The sequence below is a fragment of the Crinia signifera genome, chromosome 8, assembly GCF_055691185.1.
Source record: "Crinia signifera chromosome 8, ASM5569118v1, whole genome shotgun sequence".
Lineage (NCBI taxonomy): Eukaryota > Metazoa > Chordata > Amphibia > Anura > Myobatrachidae > Crinia > Crinia signifera.
Genome location: NC_139224.1, coordinates 15,881,850 through 15,907,769, shown reverse-complemented (window position 1 = coordinate 15,907,769; position 25,920 = coordinate 15,881,850). Strand labels below are relative to the sequence as shown.

At 50.1% G+C, this 25,920-nt stretch overlaps 1 protein-coding gene across 1 annotated transcript; it reads left to right on the top strand.

The window, feature by feature from the left end:
- Window positions 1-155: 155 nt before the first annotated feature.
- DCAF1 (DDB1 and CUL4 associated factor 1) lies at window positions 156-24,591 on the top strand. The gene is made up of 24 exons (XM_083155818.1): window positions 156-202; window positions 4,229-4,340; window positions 4,543-4,619; window positions 7,044-7,117; window positions 7,235-7,348; window positions 11,016-11,153; window positions 11,475-11,945; window positions 12,154-12,255; window positions 12,340-12,498; window positions 12,580-12,759; window positions 12,843-13,052; window positions 13,287-13,456; window positions 13,647-13,771; window positions 13,861-15,121; window positions 15,207-15,405; window positions 16,092-16,174; window positions 16,265-16,349; window positions 17,052-17,285; window positions 17,795-17,888; window positions 17,989-18,093; window positions 18,330-18,403; window positions 18,491-18,592; window positions 18,664-18,934; window positions 23,621-24,591. The coding sequence occupies exons 2-24, from the start codon at window positions 4,231-4,233 to the stop codon at window positions 23,701-23,703; spliced, it is 4,521 nt and encodes a 1,506-aa protein (XP_083011944.1). The 5' UTR covers window positions 156-202; window positions 4,229-4,230; the 3' UTR covers window positions 23,704-24,591.
- The last annotated feature ends 1,329 nt before the right edge of the window (window positions 24,592-25,920 follow it).

Sequence of the window (25,920 nt, the reverse complement as noted above, 5' to 3'; positions counted from 1 at the left end):
TCACTGACAGGACTACATTTCCCGGCTTCCCCCGCGCGGCCCAGCCCGGCCTCTCTGTATGGAGGGAAAGAGATCGTGTCGCACGGGCAGTGACGTGTCCTCTGCGCGCCGCCATCTGAGCGGTGTTAAGAGAACGTGAGGGACGGAGGCTGCGGCGGCGGCTGTCCGGTGACAGAAAGAGACATAAGCTTATACCGGAGAGGTAATGGTGCTGGGAGACGGTCTCTGACGGGGGAGAGACGGCCACTGGTGGAGACGTGCCCTGCAGGGAGGGCAGCGGGGTATGGGGACTGAATATGGTTGCACTCACACACATAGGTTCTTTACTGACACTGACACCAGCGGGAGGTACTATACTGACACCAGGGGGCAGCGAGAGGTAGTGCACTGACCCCAGCACCCAGAGAGGTACTATACTGATACCAGGGGGCAGGGAGAGGCACTATACTGACACCAGGGGGCAGGAAGAGGTAGTGCACTGACCCCAGCACCCAGAGAGGTACTATACTGATACCAGGGGGCAGGGAGAGGTAGTACACTGACCCCAGCACCCAGGGAGGTACTATACTGACACCAGGGGGCAGTGAGAGGTAGTGCACTGACTCCACCACCTAGAGAGGTACTATACTAATACCAGGGGGCAGGGAGAGGCACTATACTGACACCAGGGGGCAGGAAGAGGTAATGCACTGACACCAGGGGGCAGGAAGAGGTAGTGCACTGACCCCAGCACCCAGAGAGGTACTATACTGATACCAGGGGCAGGAAGAGGTACTATACTGACACCAGGGAAAGGTACTATACTCGCACCAGTACCCAGAGAGGTGCTATACTGACACCAGGGGGCAGGGAGAGGCAGTGCACTGACCCCAGAACTCAGAGAGGTACTATACTGATAAGAGAGGGGTGCTATACTGACACCTGACACCAGTACCCAGAGAGAGGTACTATACTCACACCAGGGAGAGGGGCTATACTGACACCAGGGAAGGCAGAGTAACTGCACTGACCCAGGGTCCTGTGCTCCCTCTCTCCCCCCTGAAATATTGCATAGAGCTGATCAGGGCCATCTCTGCTCTTGGTCGATGTTGACATCTGCTCTGTTTTGGGGGATTACTCGGGATCAACTTGATCTGTTTTAGTGCAACATAATACAGAGGAGCTCTGTGAGCCAAGTGGCTTGTTACGAACGCCCCATCTCTGCTTGGACATTAGAATGTAAGCTCTGTGTTGTAAGAGAACCTTTGCACTGATGAAGCGAATAAAGCTTGTATCCCAAATTCCTGTGGCATATTCACCTCTGCGGTGTTAATGCCCCCATACACTAGGGCGTTGTCTCAGAGCGGAGAAGTCACCCGCGATCCCCCTTTCAGCTGCCCAGGAATCTTTGATATGTTAATCCTGCCTGGCTGCGCTGTGATTCAATAGATCTCTCCTGCAGCCAGATCGACTCGCATCGGACCTGCTGTCAAATACGTGTGATTTTTAAAGAATAAATACGATCCCACTTCAGTGACACCTATAAAAGTATATATGAATATGACAGAGATATTGTATCTGGTGAATCAAGAACCTGTATGGTAATTGAGTCCTGGACGGAAATCCAGATTATATAAAAAGAGAAAAATGTAAAATACATTAAGGGGGGGGAATTCAAAGAGTAGTAGTTATTGTTCGTTATACTGCGGCATGAAGAGTTTGTATATTCTCCCTGTACTTGCCTGGGTTTCCCCCGGGTACTCCGGTTTCCTCCGACAGTCCGGGAATATACTGGCAGGCTAATTGGCTGCTAACAAAATTGACCCTACAATGTCTGTGTGCGCGTGTACATGTGGTAGGGAATATAGATTGTAAGCTCTACTGGGGCAGGGACTGATGTGAATGTTCAGCTATACTCTGTAAAGCGCTGCGGAATGTGTGCTCTATATAAATAACTGGTAATATAATATACACACACAGCGCTGCGGAATATGTGTGCGCTACATAAGAAACAAATAAAGGAGAACTTATTGGCTCCTTTGTGATTTGGATGCTTTTTATGCGATTTGCTCACAGCAATCCCATAAACAGACTAAATCGCACGTATATCGCCTAGAGCATGGGTTCTCAATCTCGGTCCTGGGGACCCCACATAGTTCACCTTTTCCAGGTCACCCCATAGGTACACAGGTGCATTTGTTACTATTTGACACATTTTGAAAGATCCACAGATGGAGCTAATAATTTCACTTGCGATTTTGTGTGGAGTCCTGGAGAACGTGAACTGTTGGGGGCACTTGAGGACCAGGGTTAGCAACCACTGCTCTATTCAATCATATAAAATGTATTGATTGATATTCATGTGACAACACAGCTCCTTCCCTGTGTGTATGTGATCTGTCACCCCCTGGTGGATGTCATTAGAATCACACGGAGGTCAGTGCTTTACACCAATCCTTTTCTGTGTAACTTTTTCCTTGTTGGTGTAAATGTTATTTGTACGAGACTGTTACTAACATTGGGCTTGATTTCAAGTTGATCGCAAAATCTTTCTCAAATTGGCAAAACCATGCTGCACTGCATGTGGGGCAGATGTAACATGTGCAGAGTGAGATTGGGTGGGTTACTTCTCGGTACTCCGGTAACACTCAGAGAATATTTGAACATTGACATCAGTCCCTGCCCCAGTGGAGCTTACAATCTACGTCCCCTACCACATGTACACGCACACAGACATTCTAGGGTTAATTTAGTTAGCAGCCAGTATATTTTTGGATTGTGGGAGGAAACCGGCGTACCCGGAGGAAACCCACGCAAGCACGGGGAGAATATACAAACTCTGCACGGATAGGGCCATGCTGGGAATGTAACCCATGACCTTAGCGCTGCGAGGCAATAATGCTAACCACTACACCACCTGTACGGCCTAATACTCTGTACAGCGCTGCAGAATATGTGTGCTATATAAATAACTGGTAATATTGATTACCTGGGTGTGACTCACAGCATTTCTATATATTTATTTATGGGAGCCTCCTTAGACTTTCATTGTAGTACACATGCCGGAGAACGAATGAGTAAATAATAATATAGGTCAAGATTTTAAAAAGAAAACGTTTATTTCCTCTGTTTCGTTGTGCACCGTTGTTACAGGTCCCTGCATATAGTTTGTCTGTTATAAGAAAAATATTAATGCTTAAATGGATGATTATTGGTCGGACGTCAGTAATAGATTATAGTATTCATTCTGCTACCCTGCATCTTCCAGTACCCATGCAGTTCCTCTTCCCTGCCTGAGGGGGGGTCGCTCTCTGCTGCAGTGTTCTAGCACATTTCTGGTCTGCATATAAGTTCTGAAATACAGACCACACATGCTAGAAGCACCACAGCAGAGAGCAACCCTCCAGGCAAGGAAGAGGAACTGCACAGGTTGTAGAAGATGCAGAGTGCTAGAATGGACCCCAAGGTTATTTGTAGATTGCTGCTCCATGGTTGGTGGGCTCATATGAGTTCAACCAGTGATATAAAAAAAAAACCCACTGAAGTTTAAAATGACGAATCATGTGACCCACTGTATTTGGTCACATGGTCCAGAAGGGGCAGGATTGGATACACTTGGTCCCTTTTTGAACGTAAAAGCATGGTTACTAGATGGCGGTCAGTGTGGGATCTGCCATACTGTGAAACCTTGCAATGAAGGCCATACAATACGTTGTGCAGTTGCATATATCACCATGGCCCTAACTGTGTAGAGTTTGTATATTCTCCCCGTGCTTGTGTGGGTGTCCTCCGGGTGCTCAGATTTTCTCCCAGAATCCAAAAATATACTGGTACAGTGTTCATTCTAGCACCCGCCATCCTTGAAAACCCATGCAGTTCCTCTTCCCTGCCTGGGGTGTCGCTGTCTGCTCTGGTGTTTCTAGTACAGGTCTGGTTTGCATATCAGTGCTGACATACGGACCACACTGTGCTAGAAGCACTACAGCAGACAGCGACACCCCAGGCAGAGAAGAGAAACTGCATGGGTGTTCAAAGATGGCGGGTGCTAGAATGAACACTATGGTAGGTTCACTGGCCAAATAAGTGTGTGTGTGTGTGTGTACCTGGGCAGACTAGTTGGGCCAAGTGCTTCTTATCGTCTGTATGTCTCTATACTCTGTCTCTATACTCCGTCTCTGTCCTTTATGCGGCTATATACTGTATCAGGATACATTCCTGCTGTATGCTCACTCCTTGTCCTGTGTTTCAGATATGGTGGCCTCGGGAACACACGTCGACTCCAAGGCGGAGCTGAGTGCTTTGCTGGAACAATGGGAGTCTGGACATGGGGGCGGGCAGGACATGGTACCTTTGCTAACCAGGTGAGAGACACGCTGGGTCATTATCGGATAATGGGTTATTCAGAGCTGATCTATTATCTAATAACTGCCTATAGATTCTAGTGTTTGTCGCCATTTGGCCTCACGCATACAGAATCCATACAGAGGAATAAAGATTAGATGTTATAAGGGTGTTTGGGGTTGGACCCCGAGTATAGGACTTAATACTGTCCCTTGTACCTAGGATGTCCGAGCTGATTGAGAAGGAGACAGAGGAATACCGCAAGGGTGATCCCGACCCTTTTGATGACAGACACCCAGGTGAGTGGATGGTTATTGAAGTGCAGGGTTGGAAAAAATCTTTCCATAAAACCAATTTTAGACTAAACATAATTAAAACCTGCAAAAGTAATTTTCAGAGAAACGCACAAACAATGAAGGAGCTGATCATCCGCACCGGATATGTCACTGGCATCAATCACTCGGGATAAAACACTGGTTTATATTAGATGCCTTTTCAGATCTCGGTCTGTTTCGAAGCTTTGAATGAACTAAACCAAAAGGAATAATCCTTTCTACACCAGCTGAAGGTGATTCAGCAGTCAAGTTACTCGATAAGGGGAAATACATTAGGATTAACGAATGTTGGGGGAGAAACTTGATGCCAGGCAGAATTAGCACCTCTTATCTGAATCAAAACACTTAAAAATAACGAATTACAGTAAAAGGCAATTTAGGACATCTACATGGTAAATAGACCGTTCTGGCAGCTTCCCCGATACGTGCGCGCGCACAATACCGCAGAGTTACTTCTAGTTACTATTCAATGAAATAATGTTTCCGTTCCAGTGTTCGTGCTAGCACCCTGCATGTCTCGAAACCTGTGCAGTTCTTTTCCTGGGGCATCACTCTCTGCTGTGGTGATTTTAGCACAGCCGTGGTACTTTGATACAAATCAGACTGTGTTGGAAGTACGGTTTGGTCAGGAAGAGAAAAAGGGGTTTGCGCTATAGATGCACTCCAGAAAAGAATGGCAAAAATTCTTAAAACTTTAAACTTTATTACTTCCTTATTAAAAGATAAGGAGGAAGACTTTCTGGTACTTGTGTGTTATAGCGGCGCCCCTGATTTCCATCGCACGATGTTTTAATCGCATGCCATGCACCCGATGGCATGCGATGCGATTTTTGCCCCCTATACGATGAAAGATTGTATAAGCACCCTAAAGGGTGCTTTTAAGCACCGTAATGGGTGCTTACAATGTTAAATGCAGCCCCACGGCGCCCCCCACTATCCACGCTTCGGGTTCACGTTTATAGTGGGGGGGTGGCGGGGGGGTGCATTGAACATTGTAAGCACCCATTAGGGTGCTTATACAATGTTTAATCGCATCGCATTGTATGGCATTGTATGCCATATACAATGTCATACAATTTTAAAATTGTATGGCATTGTACAATATCGCGTCGCATCGTATGCCTTATGGTATGCGATGGGCGCCGCCAAAATACACAAGTACCGACTTTTTCTATGTTCGTTTAGCTTATAGGTTCACAAAAGTTGTCCCTTCCAGTGAAATGCTTAAGGGGTTAAAATTTTGGACACACAAATACAAACATATACATATAAGGTGAGATGCTTTTATTGCACCTTGAAAAAGAAAGAGGGTGTGTGTATATAGATTTAAAATAGAATAGGTTTATTGTTCAGTGTGTTTTTATTTTTTTTACTGCAGCTTTGGAGTGAAATGTAAAGGCCCCCATACACTATGCGATATGGGCCCGATTTCACCTGATTCTGATGAATCGGGCTGTGAAATCTGCCCAAATCGCATGTGCAGACGTCCCATCCGACCTGATGCGCGGTCCCGAGCGCATCGGGTCGGAGTCGGGAGGTTGGATGGGCTGCAAATAAGATATGTTAACTCTTATGTGCAGCCTGGAGGCGGGCAGGGAACGCAGCGTTGTAGGTACCTCACCTGCGGCGGATGGAGCAGAGGGGCTGCAATAGGGAGCTGGGCTGAAGAGGCAGTGGGTGCACTGCCCTGGGCGGTGAATGCCGCAAGCTGAGAGCCAGGCAGGGGAGGCAGTACGCACACTGGTCTGGCCGGTGAACGCCGCGAGGGGACCAGAGACAGGGTAGCGTAGGGGAAGCCGGGCAGCAGCAGGCGCACATAGAAATGAATGGACAGCCAGTGATTGGCTGTGAGCTCTCTGACTGAGAGAGCTCTCAGCCAATCACTGACTATCCATTCATTTCTATGTGCACCCGCTGCTTCCCCTACGTTACCCTGTCTCTGGTCCCCTCGTGGCGTTAAACGCCCTAACCAGTATCTCATATACAATGTTTCAAATTATTGGCAGTTTGCCCAGAAGACATGTTACACTTTTCTTTGATCTGATCTTAATGGACCAAATTTAGACTGCTACTTAGTCTGTTGTTACTTTTATGTATGTAACTTTTCAGGTACAGTGCACTGAATCCATGTCAGTACTGAGATATTAGGTGAGGTCTAGACAGTACCACAGCAGGCAGGGAAAGAACTGCACAGGTTTTGAGAGGTGCAGGGCAGGGTGCTAGAATGAACACTGCAGTAATTGTGTGCTGATTCCTATTCCCAGTCCTGGCCTGTTCAGGCTCCAGTATTGTTATCTCTCCTGATGTGTAACTCCGGGCAGCCAGTGGAGGCTCCTTATAGATAATTTTCTGTAATCATTGTGTCTAATGCTGGTCTATGTTTTCCAGGACGTGCAAACCCAGAGTGCATGCTGGGACATTTGCTACGTATTCTCTTTAAGAATGATGACTTCATGAACGCAGTAAGTGTAGGACTACGTATGGGAGCATCTGGCTGTTATGTGGCTGCAGTAGGCATTTCGTGAATAGAAATGCGATTGTTAGTGTAGTGTTTGTTGTGATCTGTGGTTTCTCTTCAGCTAGTGAACGCGTATGTCATGACGAGCCGGGAGTCCCCACTGAACACCGCGGCCTGTCGCCTGTTGCTGGATATAATGCCGGGGTTGGAGACTGCTGTGGTCTTCCAGGAGAAAGTGAGTCCTCTCCCCTCTCTGACTGTCTCTGTGATTTGTTACTTACCGATGTGTCCTGCATGGTGTACTGAGGCTGGAGGTACGAGGCACCTCACGCTGAGGCTGGATGTATGAGGTATATCACACTGCATGGTGTACTGAGGCTGGATGAATGAGGCACCTCACGCTGCATGGTGTACTGAGGCTAGAGGTACGAGGCACCTCACGCTGAGGCTGGATGTATGAGGTATATCACGTTGCATGCTGTACTGAGGCTGGATGTATGAGGTATATCACACTGCATGGTGTACTGAAGCCGGATGTATGAGGTATATCACACTGGATGGTGTACTGAGGCTGGATGAATGAGGTATATCACGCTGCATGGTGTACTGAGGCTGGATGTATGAGGTATATCACGCTGCATGGTGTACTGAGGCTGGATGAATGAGGTATATCACGCTGCATGGTGTACTGAGGCTAGATGTATGAGGTATATCACGCTGCATGGTGTACTGAGGCTGGATGTATGAGGTATATCACGCTGCATGGTGTACTGAGGCTGGATGTATGAGGTATATCACGCTGCATGGTGTACTGAGGCTGGATGTATGAGGTATATCACACTGCATGGTGTACTGAAGCCGGATGTATGAGGTATATCACACTGGATGGTGTACTGAGGCTGGATGAATGAGGCACCTCACGCTGCATGGTGTACTGAGGCTAGAGGTACGAGGCACCTCACGCTGAGGCTGGATGTATGAGGTATATCACGTTGCATGCTGTACTGAGGCTGGATGTATGAGGTATATCACACTGCATGGTGTACTGAAGCCGGATGTATGAGGTATATCACACTGGATGGTGTACTGAGGCTGGATGAATGAGGTATATCACGCTGCATGGTGTACTGAGGCTGGATGTATGAGGTATATCACGCTGCATGGTGTACTGAGGCTGGATGAATGAGGTATATCACGCTGCATGGTGTACTGAGGCTAGATGTATGAGGTATATCACGCTGCATGGTGTACTGAGGCTGGATGTATGAGGTATATCACGCTGCATGGTGTACTGAGGCTGGATGTATGAGGTATATCACGCTGCATGGTGTACTGAGGCTGGATGTATGAGGTATATCACACTGCATGGTGTACTGAAGCCGGATGTATGAGGTATATCACACTGGATGGTGTACTGAGGCTGGATGAATGAGGCACCTCACGCTGCATGGTGTACTGAGGCTAGAGGTACGAGGCACCTCACGCTGAGGCTGGATGTATGAGGTATATCACATTGCATGGTGCACTGAGGCTAGATGTATGAGGCATCTCATGCTGCATGGTGTACTGAGGTATGAGGCACCTCACGCTGCATGGTGTACTGAGGCTGGATGTATGAGGTATATCATGCTGCATGGTGTACTGAGGCTGGATGTATGAGGCACCTCACGCTGCATGGTATACTGAGGCTGGATGTATGAGGTATATCACGCTGAATAGTATACTGAGGCTGGAGGTATGAGGTATATCACGCTGCACGGTGTACTGAGGCTGGATGTATGAGGCACCTCAGGCTGCATGGTGTACTGAGGCTGGATGTATGAGGTATCACGCTGAATGGTATACTGAGGCTGGAGGTATGAGGTATATCACGCTGCATGGTGTACTGAGGCTGGATGTATGAGGCACCTCACGCTGCATGGTGTACTGAGGCTGGATGTATGAGGTATCACGCTGAATGGTATACTGATGCTGGATGTATGAGGTATATCACACTGCATGGTGTACTGAGGATGGATGTATGAGGTATATCACACTGCATGGTGTACTGAGGCTGGATGTATGAGGTATATCACACTGCATGGTGTACTGAGGCTGGATGTATGAGGTATATCACGCTGCATGGTGTACTGAGGCTGGATGTATGAGGTATATCACGCTGCATGGTGTACTGAGGCTGGATGTATGAGGTATATCATGCTACATGGTGTACTGAGGCTGGATGTATGAGGTATATCACGCTGCACGGTGTACTGAGGCTGGATGTATGAGGTATAGCACGGTGTACTGAGGCTGGAGGTATGAGGTATATCACGCTGCACGGTGTACTGAGGCTGGATGTATGCGGTATATCACGCTGCATGGTGTACTGAGGCTGGATGTATTAGGCACCTCACGCTGCATGGTGTACTGAGGCTGGAGGTATGAGGCACCTCACGCTGCATGGTGTACTGAGGCTGGATGTATGAGGTATATCACGCTGAATAGTATACTGAGGCTGGAGGTATGAGGTATATCACGCTGCATGGTGTACTGAGGCTGGATGTATGAGGTACCTCACGCTGCACGGTATACTGAGGCTGGGTGTATGAGGTATATCACGCTGCACGGTGTACTGAGGCTGGATGTATGAGGCACCTCAGGCTGCATGGTGTACTGAGGCTGGATGTATGAGGTATCACGCTGAATGGTATACTGAGGCTGGAGGTATGAGGTATATCACGCTGCATGGTGTACTGAGGCTGGATGTATGAGGCACCTCACGCTGCATGGTGTACTGAGGCTGGATGTATGAGGTATCACGCTGAATGGTATACTGATGCTGGATGTATGAGGTATATCACACTGCATGGTGTACTGAGGATGGATGTATGAGGTATATCACACTGCATGGTGTACTGATGCTGGATGTATGAGGTATATCACGCTGCACGGTGTACTGAGGCTGGATGTATGAGGCACCTCAGGCTGCATGGTGTACTGAGGCTGGATGTATGAGGTATCACGCTGAATGGTATACTGAGGCTGGAGATATGAGGTATATCACGCTGCATGGTGTACTGAGGCTGGATGTATGAGGCACCTCACGCTGCATGGTGTACTGAGGCTGGATGTATGAGGTATCACGCTGAATGGTATACTGATGCTGGATGTATGAGGTATATCACACTGCATGGTGTACTGAGGATGGATGTATGAGGTATATCACACTGCATGGTGTACTGATGCTGGATGTATGAGGTATATCACACTGCATGGTGTACTGAGGCTGGATGTATGAGGTATATCACGCTGCATGGTGTACTGAGGCTGGATGTATGAGGTATATCACGCTGCATGGTGTACTGAGGCTGGATGTATGAGGTATATCACGCTGCACGGTGTACTGAGGCTGGATGTATGAGGTATAGCACGGTGTACTGAGGCTGGAGGTATGAGGTATATCACGCTGCACGGTGTACTGAGGCTGGATGTATGCGGTATATCACGCTGCACGGTGTACTGAGGCTGGATGTATGAGGCACCTCACGCTGCATGGTGTACTGAGGCTGGAGGTATGAGGCACCTCACGCTGCATGGTGTACTGAGGCTGGATGTATGAGGTATATCACGCTGCATGGTGTACTGAGGCTGGATGTATGAGGTATATCACGCTGCATGGTGTACTGAGGCTGGATGTATGAGGTATATCACGCTGCATGGTGTACTGAGGCTGGATGTATGAGGCATCTCGCGCTGCATGGTGTACTGAGGCTGGATGTATGATGTATATCACGCTACATGGTGTACTGAGGCTGGATGTATGAGGTATATCACGCTACATGGTGTACTGAGGCTGGATGTGTGTGAGGCACTGCACAGTGTACTGAGGCTCAGTGAAACTAAACTACTCTTGGTACTAGGAAGGGATTGTGGAAAACCTGTTCAAGTGGGCGCGGGAAGCCGACCAGCCGCTCCGCACCTATGCCATTGGATTGCTTGGTGGCGCTATGGAGAACCAGGATATTGCTGCCAATTACAGAGACGAGAACTCACAGATGGTAAGTACCGATTGTATTAGATGGATCTCTGTATCCTCAGGTGTAAGAAAGCAGGATAGGAGAGACTCCTTATCGTAAACCAGTGGGGGAAATATAAATCAGATTTACGGTTTTCCTGAATATATATGCATTATTATTTCTGGTATATAGTATGTATGGTAAATGAGGATCATATTTATGGGAAAAGCAAATGATCTGGTTCTTCTGCTGTGTAAGTGGCTCCAGGACTCAGGGCAGTTATGGGACTATAGAAAGGTTTATTTGTGTCCCATTATATCCTGACGTCTGACCACTTGCCCTTTCCCCGTGTGCTGTCTATAGGTTGGCCTTGTCCTGCGCAGGTTGCGTGAGCTCCAGTCTCGAGAAGTCGTCTGCAAGCTGGAAGTAAAGCGCCAGAGTCCGCGTAAGCCTCTCGGTGAGCCACTCCTCCCGCTGGACGAAGAGGCCGTGGATATGGACTACGGAGAGAGCGCACTGGACGCCAGACCTAAAGATGAAAATCTGGACCTCTCTTTTCAGCCATCAACCTCCCTCGGATCTGGGGTCTTCATTAATTCTGATGGGACAGGGCCACCGCGGAGGACAAAGGCGGATATAGAAGCTCACCGTAAGGTGAAGCAGAAACTCACCTACTCGGAGTTTGAGCGAGCGCCCAGTGAGCTCTCCAACAGCAGCTGGTCAGAGATGTCCGTCTGGGTGATTGGCACCAACTACAGCTTGTCTCCTCTGACTCCGGCCATCGAACAAAGGCTGATTCTACAGTATCTCACGCCACTCGGAGAATACCAGGAGGTGAGAAGCCGATATCGGACAGGCCAGGGTATAACACTCAGGCTGTACGTAAGGATTAGAGGGATGTATAATATGCCTAATGTCAGTCTAGCAGCTGCGCACTACAGAAGGGAAAGGGTTACTAGGTCCACCCTATGAAGGGGGACATACATTAGGTCAATCTCTGAAGGTAGACAGCATTAATGGGTCTGTTCTGGTCTCTCCGCAGCTGCTCCCCATTTTCATGCAGTTGGGTTCCCGTGAGCTGATGATGTATTATATTGACCTGAAACGCACAAATGACGTTCTCCTCACGTTCGAGGCGCTGAAGGTAAGTTTGGGGTGATATGCTCCCTTTTACCCCTCTGGGACCCCCCCCCCTGCGCGCTCCGCTCACAGCCGTCTTTCTCCCCAGCATTTGGCCTCTCTCCTCCTCCACAACAAGTTTGCAGCAGAGTTTGTGGCTCACGGGGGGGTACAGAAACTGCTGGAGATCCCCCGTCCTTCCATGGCAGCGACCGGGGTATCCATGTGCCTCTACTACTTGTCTTATAACCAGGACGCCATGGAACGGGTAAGTTCCCCGATATGACCCAGAAGACGTAAGTCCGTGGTAATGTTTAGCTGACGTGATGACGTTCTGCGCCCCTCCCAGGTCTGCATGCACCCGCACAAGGTGCTGATGGATGTAGTAAGTTACACCCTGTGGCTGATGGAGTGCTCTCACGCCTCCGGCTGCTGTCACGCCACCATGTTCTTCTCCATCTGCTTCTCCTTCCGGGCTGTGCTGGAGCTGTTCGACAGTCAGGATGGTCTGCGGAGGCTGGTTAATCTGGTAAGTGGTTCCCGGGGAGAGGCAGTGGATTAGGATGAGTAACGTGAGGTTCTATGGATGACCCGTTCTCCCCCCCCGCACAGATCAGCACTCTGGAGATCCTGAACTTGGAGGACCAGGGAGCTCTGCTGAGCGATGATGAGATTTTTGCGAGCCGTCAGACAGGCAAGCACACGTGCATGGCTCTGCGCCGATACTTCGAAGCGCATCTCGCTCTTAAGGTGGAGCAAGTCAAGCAGTCGTTGCAGCGTACCGAAGGGGGGTTGCCAGTACACTCGGCACCTCCTTACAAGGTCAGCAAAGCCTTATTCTAAAATGGAATAAGTGATCTATTCTTATGTATATCTATCTCCGCTTGCCTATCTATCTAGATAGATCCGTGATTGAGCATTCCCCTCTGTCAGATGATACATCTATATGTCTAGTAGATGGTTTCCACTCTCTGGAAGGGTCATTAGTCCTGCAGCAGTGAGGGATGTACAAGGAAAGCCCCTTACGCCTCCTTTGGCTGTCTCCTTCCTCTCCAGGCTTGTTCATATACCCGGGACCAGATCGTGGAGATGATGGAATATCTGATCGAGTTTGGACCGTCCCAGCTGTACTGGGAGCCTGCCGAGGTTTTCCTTAAGCTGTCCTGTGTGCAGCTCCTGCTTCAGCTCATCTCCATCGCCTGTAGCTGGAAGACTTATTACGCCAGGTGAGCGGGGAGGGTACAAACCTGGCACGGAGGCCAGCGTTGGCGACCAGCTTATTCTACAGCCACTACACAGAACAATATGTATGATTTTCCAAGCGGATAAATGCTTTGTTATTGTACTACTGGGGTCCGCCATTCCGATAGTATATTGTCTAATCTCCCCATGACTCTGCTTCTAATCTCCACACAGAAATGATACGGTCCGGTATGCCCTGGATGTTCTGGCCATTCTCACTGTGGTGCCAAAGATTCAGCTGCAGCTGTCGGAGTCAGTAGATGTTCTAGATGAGGCAGGTTCCACAGTGTCTACTGTAGGTAAGTCGCTGCTTCCATGCAAGTCTTTGTTCGGAGCACGTGGTTCTTACTGATCTTCCTCTTACTACGCGTCTTCCTTTCCGCATTAGGAATGAGCATTGTGTTGGGTGTGGCAGAGGGAGAATTCTTCACCCACGATGCAGAGATCCAGAAATCCGCGTTACAGATCATCATTAACTGTGTGTGCGCCCCCGAGAGCCGGATCTCCAGCATCGGCAAGTATGTCGCTGGCACACCCCGTCGCCGGCCTCCCATATCCCACTTTTACCAGCCGCCTGGACGGGGACCAAGTGGGGAGCCCACCCTTTCCAAGATGTGGAATGTTGTCCAGTCGAATAATGGTATCAAGGTCCTTCTGTCGCTGCTGTCAGTGAAGATGCCCATAACGGATGCTGACCAGATCCGGACCCTGTCCTGCAAGGCGTTGGTTGGGCTAGGCAGGAGTACCGCCGTTAGGCAGATCATCAGCAAGCTTCCCCTATTCAGCAGCGGACAAATTCAGCAGCTCATGAAGGAGCCAATATTGCAGGATAAACGCAGTGAGCACGTCCGCTTCTGTAAGTTTGCAGCAGAGCTCATAGAGCGCGTCTCCGGGAAACCGCTGCTGATAGGGAGCGACGTATCCTTGGCGCGGCTGCAGAAGGCAGACGTGGTGGCACAATCCCGGATCACCTTCCCAGAGAAGGAACTGTTGTTGTTAATTCGCAACCATCTCGTGTCAAAGGGGCTGCAGGAGTCCGTAACGACTCTGACGCGGGAGGCTGACCTCCCCATGACCGCTGCCTCCCACTCCTCCTTCCTGCCAGTGGCTGCGGCTCAGCCAACTGCTGCCTCTTCACCTGTTGCCCTGCCACGCACGCCACGTATCCCTGCACGCCTGTCCACCAGCTCCATGTGCCCTCACCCACCTGCTCGTACTCCACTGCCCCCCCAGATATCATCGCCTGCCCCAGTACCCACAGGTTCGCCTCTGATTGGCCGGATCAGCTTTGTGAGAGAGCGCCAATCGCCATGCAATGGGAAGAGAGGACGTGTTCTGCGGCAGAAGTCAGACCACGGTGCTTACAGCCAGAGTCCAGCGTTCAGGAAACAGCTGGAGCGCCACGTGCCTTCCCCACCAACCTTGGACAGTATTATGACTGAATACTTGCGGGAACAGCATGCTCGCTGTAAGAACCCAGTGGCCATTTGCCCTCCCTTCTCCCTCTTTACCCCCCACCAATGCCCAGAACCCAAGCAACGTAGACAAGCACCAACCAATTGCACTTCACGCTTGACCCGCCGAGCTGCCTTCCCCAAATATGGTGGTGCAGATGGGGGATGTTTTGATCGGCACCTCATATTTAGCAGGTGAGATTACGTAGGGAGTTTGTAACTGTTCCCTTCAGGCATGAGATACATTGCTGCATTGGTGAATTGTCCTCTCTCCTTCTAGGTTCCGTCCAATCTCTGTGTTCCGGGAAGCCAATGAAGATGAGAGCGGATTTACGTGTTGTGCGTTTTCAGCTCGGGAACGTTTCCTGATGTTGGGCACATGCACAGGCCAGCTGAAGCTCTATAATGTGTTCAGTGGGCAGGAAGAAGCCAGCTACAACTGTCACAACTCCGCCATAACCCACCTAGAGCCTTCTCGGGTAAGGGTTCGCAGACCGCTCTGCCAGGCCCTCTGCCCTCTTCTCCTACTTTGTCCCCCGAACGCCACAAAAAGAATAGGATTTGATTTTTCTTAAGCAGAGAGTATTTCCTTGCCCTTTGTATGAGCATGCGTAAATCCACCAGTCCTCATACTGGAGCGCCACATAGTCTCCTGCTATTCAGCCGTGTCCTATACCGCCTGACCCGCATACAGGGAGGGTCCTCCTATACCGCCTGACCCACATACAGGGAGGGAGGGTCCTCCTATACCGCCTGACCCGCATACAGGGAGGGAGGGTCCTCCGATACCGCCTGACCCGCATACAGGGAGGGAGGGGCCTCCGATACCGCCGGACCCGCATACAGGGAGGGAGGGGCCTCCGATACCGCCGGACCCGCACACAGGGAGGGAGGGGCCTCCGATACCGCCGGACCCGCACACAGGGAGGGAGGGGCCTCTTATACCGCCGGACCCGCACACAGGGAGGGAGGGGCCTCCTATACCGCCGGACCCGCACACAGGGAGGGAGGGGCCTCCTATACCGCCGGACCCGCACACAGGGAGGGAGGGGCCTCCTATACCGCCGGACCCGCACACAGGGAGGGAGGGGCCTCCTATACCGCCGGACCTGCATACAGGGAGCGAAGTCCTATGAATATCTGATCACTTTCTCCCCTTCCACAGGACGGATCTCTTCTCCTGACCGCTGCTACGTGGAGTCAGCCGCTCTCCGCATTATGGGGCATGAAATCTGTTTTTGACATGAAGTGAGTGTGAGCTGAGTGGACAGAGAGGTTCAGTAGGACAGTATATTCCCACTAGATCCCAGTGTTCATCCTTCTCTCCTGTATCTTCAGGCATTCGTTCACGGAGGATCATTACGTGGAGTTCAGTAAACATTCGCAAGACCGGGTCATCGGCACAAAGGAAGACATTGCTCACGTGAGTATTTATATTGGTTCGGGGTGGGTCACAGAGTGATCATGAGTGCCCCACTGTAATGACCTCAGGCCCGGTGTTAAGGTACTGCGTATAGGGAATGGACTGACCAGTTCGTACTGGGACCTCTATGGGTCATCATTCGGCTGTTGGGAAGAGAACATGTGCAGACTGCACTTACTGACTGCCCCAGTCACTTTTAGTCTCCGTACTGGGTGCGCTGTATATTGAGGCTGTAAGCCGCGTTGTCTGCTGCGCCATGATGTCTGACCAGCTGGCTCTCTTCAGCATTATCCTGTAACGGCCCCCTTACACTTGTCCAACTCTTGGTTGGACCCAATGCGCATTGGGTCCTACAGGATCGGGCACGTCAGATAAATTGGCCCAATCCATCTGAATTGGGTCAAAGCTGACAAAATTTCACAAGTGTAAGGGGGCCTTTTACTCCTAAATATCAGGGGCATTCCGGGTTATACAAGAGCCCCCATTATATTGGGTAAGAGGATGACGCAGAGTATTGTCTAGGTATAATGCTGCAGATGTTCTGCTTGTTTCTCTGCGCCAGTAATGATGGCCACCAATCATTCTAGCAGCAGCCTGGATATGCTGGGGTTGTTTAGGAGAAGGCAGTCTCGTCCGTCTCTGTGCTGGACCGGCAAAGCTAGTGTGTACCTGTCTCTTACTGTGTGTACCGGTCTCTTACAGATCTATGACATCCAGACGGGACAGAAGTTGCTCACGTTGTACAACCAGGATTTGGCCAATAACTACAAGCGTAACTGCGCCACTTTCAACCCCACGGACGACCTGGTTCTGAATGACGGGGTCCTGTGGGACGTACGCTCCACCCAAGCAATTCACAAGTTTGATAAGTTCAACATGAACATCAGTGGCGTGTTCCATCCGAATGGGCTGGAGGTCATCGTCAACACAGAGATTGTATCCCACATTCAGTTGTCGTAGATTGGGCTGGTAACCCAAGAGAGACCATGCCGGGATAGTGGCCTGTGGGGAGAGGGCGGCTAACCCGGGGGAGACCATGCCGGGGATATCGGTCTGTGGGGAGAGGGCGGCTAACCCGGGGGAGACCATGCCGGGGATAGCGGCCTGTGGAGAGAGGGCGGCTAACCCGGGGGAGACCATGCCGGGGATAGCGGCCTGTGGGGAGAGGGCGGCTAACCCGGGGGAGACCATGCCGGGGATAGGGGCCTGTGGGGAGAGGACGGCTAACCTGGGGGAGACCATGCCGGGAATAGCGGCCTGTGGAGAGAGGGCGGCTAACTCGGGGTAGACACTGCCGCATATAGCAGCCTGTGGGGAGAGGGTGGGTAACAGGTGAGACCCTGTGCCAGGTATAGTGGCCTGTGAGGAGAGGGCGGGTAACAGCAGGAGCTGCCAGAGTCTGTTTGCATTGCACACAAGTTCATTTTCTTAACCGTCCTTACTAGTGGGACCTCCGCACCTTCCACCTCCTCCACACAGTGCCAGCTTTGGACCAGTGCCGAGTGGTCTTCAATAATACAGGAACAGTGATGTACGGAGGTAAATCATCCTGTGTATACGATCTGTAATGTTCTACCTGTCTGAGAACCCTCATGTGCCCGTGTCCTCATGCTTCCCGTCTTCTCCTGCGCTCCCCCAGCCATGCTGCAAGCAGACGACGATGATGACCTTATGGAGGATAGGATGAAGAGCCCATTCGGCTCCTCCTTCCGCACGTTTAATGCCACAGATTACAAGCCCATTGGTGAGTAGTGACCCCATGACCACAATAAGTAAGTAGCTCAGACGTTGTAGGGGCTCCAGGTGCCAGAATTCTAGGAAACTTCCGTCTCCAACATGGGGGGAGCCCCAAACAGAGGTTGGTGGAACATGGTTGGGGTTTGAGGTCTCCTGACCTCGATCCTGTGGCTTATGAACTTGCTGGCTCTGTTCCCACGTGATCTAGAACCGTTACTGTAATATTATTACGTCACCTTTCAGCTACTATCGATGTGAAGCGGAACATATTTGACCTTTGCACGGACACGAAGGACTGCTACCTGGCTGTGATTGAGGTGAGCCCCAATTCTGCCCCAAGGGATCCAGTTACTGGTCGTATTCTACGTTCTGGTTCCTGTATTACACAGTGTCTCTGCTTTCAGAACCAAGGTACGATGGACTCTCTGAATATGGACACTGTATGCCGCCTCTATGAGGTAGGGAGGCAGCGTCTGGCAGAGGACGAGGATGAAGAGGAGGATCAGGTGAGCCTGCAGTACAAGGGAGTGATGGATGGGGTTTTGGGGCCTTCTCTAACTTCTCCCTCTCTGCACAGGAAGAGGAAGAACAGGAGGATGAAGATGATGATGACGACGATGATGATGATGACGACTCGGACGACCTCGGGCCCTTGCTAGATGCCGAGTTGGAGGAAGAGTCTGGCGAGCAGGCCGGCGAGGATGGAGAGAATGACTTCTCTCCCTCCGATGATGAAGAACTAGCCAATCTGCTGGGAGATGAAGATGATGATGGTGACGACGGAGATGAGGATGGGCATGATGACGACTCGGACATTGACCCAGAAGTGGAGCTTATCCTGGGGGACAGTAAGTAATGAGCGTCCTACATTTACAATGAACTTTGTGTAAGCGGCAATGTACACTGCTGACACTGTCCTGCAGGTTGATGGGATCATCCCACCTTCACAGGGGGCAGGGGGGTGAGCAGGCAGAATGGGAGTGCCATTGGGGAGGCGAACAGGCTGTGTGGGGGTACCTGTATGGGGGGGGGGGTTTAAGCAGCTGCTATTGGGGATGCCTGTAGAGAGGTGGGGGTGGATGGACAGACAGACAGGTCCGCCTTCTGTCCTGCTGGACCGCCAGGGAAGAGTATGTGCAGCGGCGCCGCCCAGATTGCGCCGGATCCTAACCACTTTACCGTCAGCACATGAGTCCTATCCCGAGGGGCCATTTGCTAGTAGGGGGAGGGAGCCTCTCCTCACACAGCCCCTCCCCCCCGGAGACAGGAGCAGGATATACCCACGTGTGTTTCTTGCCTGCCTGCTGCACCTGTAAGAGGGACACCGAGAGCTCTCTGCCATTCCGGAGTTCCATCTCTTCACTGCTGGGCCATCTGGGCACTCCCACCCCCCCCCCACCCCTGTACCTCTTCTTTAAGGTTAACCGGTTACAGTAATTTATGCTCCTGCCGGCCATAGTGCTTTGTGGAGCCCAGTGCCAGATTATTTGCATTGTATGCCTATGTATGTGTGCTGTGTCTCTCCTACTGTTTCTCCTTCATCCACTAGGTGTCACTGGAGTTACACTGGGGAATAGAAGGTGACCACAGGGAGCATGGACACATAAATTAGTGTGACCAACTCCTCTCCTTCTACTTCCCCTCTCAGGCAGTCTAATGTGGGGTACACACCAGGACGACCCGCTCACGATGCACATCGTGAGCGGGTCGTCAGTGTTTCTTCCGACCTGCTCACGATGACGCGGGGGGCACGACCCGGTCACGATGTGCACCGTTAGTGGGTCTGATCCGATGGCGACCCGCACCCGGGAGTATGGTCGTTCTTCAAATTCTACCTGCAGCAGGTAGGATCTGAAGAACGACCGACCCGCGGGACTGCGCATCGGATTGGTATCGGTCCACACCAGGACAGAAAAGGGCCCAATCTCCACACAATCTACATCCAGTCGGTCGGAATTAGATCTCGATTGATGGGATCGGACACTTGTCGTCCTGCTGTGTACCCAGCATTAGATTGTGCCCGAAAGGGAGCAGGTCACATTTGGCTCACTCGGGCATAAAGCAGCAAGATTTGCCATTGAGGACAGGCAGATAGTTGCTGCTACTATCTGCCTGCGACGTAGGAGCCGGCTGCTGCCGTGGTATGCGCCGGGCTCTGTGGCTGACAGAGACCACGTCTCTGGAAATGTAACTGGCACCGTTCAGATGAGGCGCACGCCACGATCCTCCCCCAGCCCCTCCACCAACGGCAGGCCGCAGCACTGTAAGTATTATTCTGCCTCCCTGTTAGAGCGGAGGTCAGGGAACACAAACGGCGGTGCAGCAGAGCAATTATTTTAAATCTGGCACCATTATGGAGACGGAGCTGCCGGGCAGGAGGCGGAGTCACTGTGCGGTGCTCCCAGCAGCCCTGGCATTCCTGCCTGTCACGGCGGCCATTTTCTTTGTATTTTGCAGCTGAACACGCTGCTTGAGGCTCCTTGTTGTGCTGTAGATCCCATCAAAGACTACAGTTGGGCAATTCCTGTCTCGGGTGCCGGACGGCTCCCCGACAGTCGGGATTCCGTCAGTCATTACTTCGACGTCGGCATCCCGACTGCTCCCTCGTGGGGGTCCATGACCCCTATAGAGGGAGAATAAAATAGGTGGCGCGCTGCGCTCGGCACCTATTTTTTGTTCTTCGCCAAGGTGATGGCAGTGATGATGGAGATCCTCCGCTCTCAGGGTGTGACAGTTATCCCTTATTTGGACAATCTTCTGCTGAAGAGCCATTCGAGGGATACCCTATTGTCCAATATCCTTCTCACACAGAAGACTCTCATTTCTCACGGGTAGATCCTGAACTTCGCAAAGTCCCAGCTCCAACCCTCTCAACGCCTTCTGTTCCTGGGGATGACTCTGGACACCCGCCGGATGAGGGTTTTCCTTTCCTTTGGTTGCGCCCGGTGCAGGCCCAGTTGGACGATACGAAGACGGTGGCTTATATCAATCACCAGGGTGGCACTCTTAAGTCGGACCGCCATGGCATCTCCTCGTCTTGTTGGCAATCTTTATTCTGGGGGTCCTCAATTGGAAATTGGGCCTTTCTGAGCCGATTGGACCCTCTATGCCGAGGCGTTCCAAATGCTGGTAGACCGTTGGGGCAGACCAAAGGTGGATTTGATGGCTTCACGCCACAATCACCAGGTCACCCTATAGGGGTCCAGGTCTCGAGACCCAGGAGCTTGCATGCCTTTCCCCACTTATCGCTTCTCCTCAGAGTACTTCGCAAGTTGAAGGCAGAGGGGGAACGTTGATCCTGGTGGCCCCGCATTGGCCCAGGAGGATCTGGTTCTCGGATCTGCAGGCCCTGTCCGATCTGTCTGCCTCTGTGGCCAGACCTGCTCACACAAGGGCCTTTAATCAGATCTGATCGCAGTACACATTTGTTCTCAAAATGGGTAAAACCATGTGCACTGCAGGTGGGGCAGATGTAACATGTATATAGAGATAGATTTGTGTGAGTTATTTTGTTTCTGTGCAGGGTAAATACTGGCTGCATTATTTTTACACTGCAATTTAGATTTCAGTTTCAACACACCCCACCCAAATATAACTTTCTGCGCATGTTACATCTGCCCCACCTGCAGTGCACATGGTTTTGCCCATTTTCCAAACAAACTTGTACTGCCATAAGATCTGAATAAGGGCCAAGGTTCGTGCCTCCATCCCAGTCTGCAGCGGATGTATTTGGCATGGTAGCTGAGACCTTCTTGTTAAGAGCCAAGGGCTTTAATTCAAGGGTCATTTTGACTATGCTCAGACTTGTAGGCCTTCTTCGGCTGGCGCTTATCGCATTTGGCGGGCTTACTTTTCCTGGTGTTGCTCCCGTCAATTTAATTCCAAGATTTACCATTGTCTAGGATTCTATCCGTTCTGCAAAAGGGTTTGTAGGCTGGTCTCCGACTGTCTTCCTTGAAGGTGCAGGTGTCGGCCTTGTCTACTCTCTTCCACAGGCGGATGGCGTTGTTGCAGGATGTCCGCACTTTCTTTCAGTGGGTTTTGCGCATCTAACCTCCGTTTGTTCCACTGGTCGCTCCATGGGATCTTTCCCCTTTTGAACCATTGCAGTCGATTGGATCTTTGCTGGCTTACATGGAAAACCGTTTTTCTGTTGGCCATTGCTTCGGCCAGGAGGGTGTCTGATTTGTTGGCTCTGTCCTGTCAGTCTCCTCTCTTGGTTTTTCATCCTGATAGGGCGGTTCTTCAAACCCTTCCTTCACACCTCCCCAAGGTGGTGTCCAAGTTTCATGTGAACCAGGAGATAGTGGTCCCGGCCTTTCGTAGGCCAGATGCCTCTCCTGAGCAGCGTTCCCTGGATGTGGTCTTTGCTTTGCGCATTTATGTGCGTCGCACTAAACCCCTTAGAAAGTCTGATTCTCTCTCTTTGTTCTCTATGGATTTCAGAAGAGGGGTTGGCTTGCTACCAAGCAGACTATTGCCTGATGGCTGAGGTCTGTTTATCAAGCAGGCATACTTAGGCGCCTCCCTCCTGGTTCCTGTGGGGGTCTGGGCTCATTCCATAAGGTCTTTGGGTGAGTCTTGGGCTGTTAGGGGTGGTGCAACAGCAGAGCAACTTTGCAAGGAGGTGACTTGGTCGTCTCCTCATACTTTCTTCTGCTTCTATGCGCTTGACATGTTTGCCTCACATGACTCGGCATTTGGCCAGAGTGTACTAGCTGTTATCCCTGTGGCCCCTGACGTTTGCTGCAGAAGAAAATTAGATTTATGTCTTATCTGTTAAATCTTTCTTTGAGGACGTCAGGAGCCACAGGGATCCCTCCCTGCCATGCCTGCTTCATTTGTATTGAAGTTCTGTTGAGGATACTTATACATGTTACAGTTATGGTTTCTCTGTTGAGGAACCACACCCGCATATATATATATATATATATATTGGATGTTTTTCTGTATGGGTTCCTCTTCCTTCTAACTTGTCTTCTGCCTGGCTTGGGAAAAACTGAGTACCTAGCCTAGGAGGCGGGGTAGAGGAGGGGAGGAGCCGGGGCTGACTGAGCAGCCAGAAGTTTAACCTTTCTGGCGCTGGAATTGGTTTGTGACCCACTTTCAACCCACTGTTATTCCTGTGGCCCCTGACATCGTTTAAGAAAAGATATTTAAAAGGTGAGACCTAAATCTCGTTTATCATTGTCAACACTGAAATGTTGACATTATTATAATGTTGACAATACATTACTGGTGGTGACTTATCTGGTCTAGCGGCCAAGTCGACTGGCCTCCAGCTTTTCCTGCAGTGACTAATCTTAGCCTCTCATTGTTCCCTCCTACAGCTTACGCCCAACTCCCCCCTCCTGTGCCATCTTACAGCTATGCCCATGTCCCAGAGCATGCTACTTTACACCGATGCCTCTTACATCTACCCCATGTACAAAGCTGTATTGTCCTGATGTCGTTCAGGCCATGGCTTAGCTGCACACAATAGGTATCTGCAGGAATATCACTTCATACTTGTTTCTGTTTCCATCTCCCAACAGCTGACAGCTCCGACAATTCTGACCTGAATGATGACACTCTCCTGGCGTTGAGTGATGACATTCTCCTGGCGTTGAATGAATGAGGAAATGCAGCGGGGACTGTTCTGTATGGCGGGCGCTAGGATGGAGCGTTGTGTTATATAACTGAGGCCTGTACCTCAAATAAACAAATTCTCCCTATTGTCAAGGCGGCTTCCGCCCCTCTGTTCCCACAGCCTCAAGATGGACATTTTCCTATTGTAAACAACAGCTCTTACAAAAAAAAATAAAAAATAGTTTTCTATAAAAAGAAAAACAAAAAAGTAACCAAAAATATATATGAAGTTGGCCGGCGATCTCTCCTCCCGATGGGGCAAATAAGGTGTTGTGTCAAGTTTTTTTTTTTTTTTTTGACTTGTTTTCAAATTTTGTCAGATGTATTTAAATGGGGCTGCTTTTTTTTTGTTTGTTTTTAAACTTTGGGCATCAAAGTATTTTTATGATGAAATTGTAATATATTCCATAGGAAATATGTATTTTTATTTTTTTTCCCATTTGAAATGTGTATTTTTTTGTGAAAAAGGTAGAACTGAAAAGTGGTAGAGTATGGGGTAACATTGCATGGTGTTGTCCTAGCAAGTACCAGTACTAGCAGGTGGTGGGGAGTGTGATCATCGCCCCCCACCACACTTGTGTACAGATCATTGAGTTACAATACACTGAAAAGATTTAGGGATTCTGGATGGATGTGGATTTTTTTTTTTTTTTTTTTATTTCTCGCCCCTTTTCTGAATAAGATTATTTTTTGGTTTTACGTTTTGCTCCCTGTGAACCACAAATCGGAAAACATTTCTTTTCTGTAAAGTGTATTTATTTAAAAAATAAAATGAAACTAGTTGGTGAGTCTGTGTGCAGGAGATGTAGACTGTTCTGCTCTCCACCCTGTAACCGCTTGTACTGTGGGGGGGTGTTTACAAGTGGTGGCAGTGGTTATAACTACAAACACAGAATGGGAAGTTTGGGAAACTGGAAATAAATACTGTCAGTCTCCTGCTGCTACATGTGGCCTTATGCCTGGTTATGTTGTTAATGATAAATGGATGTGTGTGGATCATTAGGTCACCAGCATGTTGGTCAACATGAGTCTAGGTCGACATGCAGGAAGGTCAACATGAGTTAGGTTGACATGGGGTTTTTCAAAAAAATGTATCCCAAATGTTGACATGGACACTGAAACGTAGCACCGTGGCCCCTCGCATGGCTCGCTGCACTCAGCATGCTTCGGGCTCATTATTTTATTCTCCCACCACGCCCTAGTGGATGGTAGGGCATGAAATACCGCCTGTCGGTACATGTTGGTTTAAAAATATGTAAAAACCCCATGTTGACCTTTTGACTGTCTACCTAGACTCATGTCAACCTAATGGTGTCGACTAACATGCTGCTGTCCCAAAGACTGTATCCCATCTGGATGAAAGGATAGTAGGTTGACATGACAATAGTTGTCACATGAATAGGTAGACCTGAGTTATTTATGATTTTTTTTTGTAATGTGTTGACATCCAGGTGGATTCTGGTTGGGCCCCACGTGTTTAGGTGTCAATAGTGACAAATAATACACTGTAACCTGATGGTGACAGAAGCTGGGGCTGAGTTCCTGGCCAGTGGTGTCTGAGAGGATCATCCTGTTACGCACCAGACTCCTCATACACTGTGACCTGATGGTGACAGAAGCTGGGGCTGAGTTCCTGGCCAGTGGTGTCTGAGATGATCATCCTGTTACGCACCAGACTCCTCATACACTGTTATGTGATGGTGACAGAAGCTGGGGCTGAGTTCCTGGCCAGTGGTGTCTGAGATGGTCATCCTGTTACGCACCAGACTCCTCATACACTGTGACTTTATGGTGATAGAAGCTGGGGCTGAGTTCCTGGCCAGCGGTGTCTGAGAGGATCATTCTGTTACGCACCAGACTCCTCATACACTGTTATGTGATGGTGACAGAAGCTGGGGCTGAGTTCCTGGCCAGCGGTGTCTGAGATGGTCATCCTGTTATGCACCAGGCTCCTCATACACTGTGACTTTATGGTGACAGAAGCTGGGGCTGAGTTCCTGGCCAGCGGTGTCTGAGAGGATCATCCTGTTATGCACCAGGCTCCTCATACACTGTGACTTTATGGTGATAGAAGCTGGGGCTGAGTTCCTGGCCAGCGGTGTCTGAGAGGATCATCCTGTTATGCACCAGACTCCTCATACACTGTGACTTTATGGTGATAGAAGCTGGGGCTGAGTTCCTGGCCAGCGGTGTCTGAGAGGATCAT

Bases quoted from the DNA above. Each gene is read 5' to 3' on its own strand.
- DCAF1 (XM_083155818.1), top strand. From the start codon at position 4,231: ATGGTGGCCTCGGGAACACACGTCGACTCCAAGGCGGAGCTGAGTGCT. The intron at 11,154-11,474 runs GTAAGTACCGAT...TGCTGTCTATAG, and splicing joins GAGACGAGAACTCACAGATG to GTTGGCCTTGTCCTGCGCAG. The intron at 17,889-17,988 runs GTAAATCATCCT...GCGCTCCCCCAG, and splicing joins AGGAACAGTGATGTACGGAG to CCATGCTGCAAGCAGACGAC.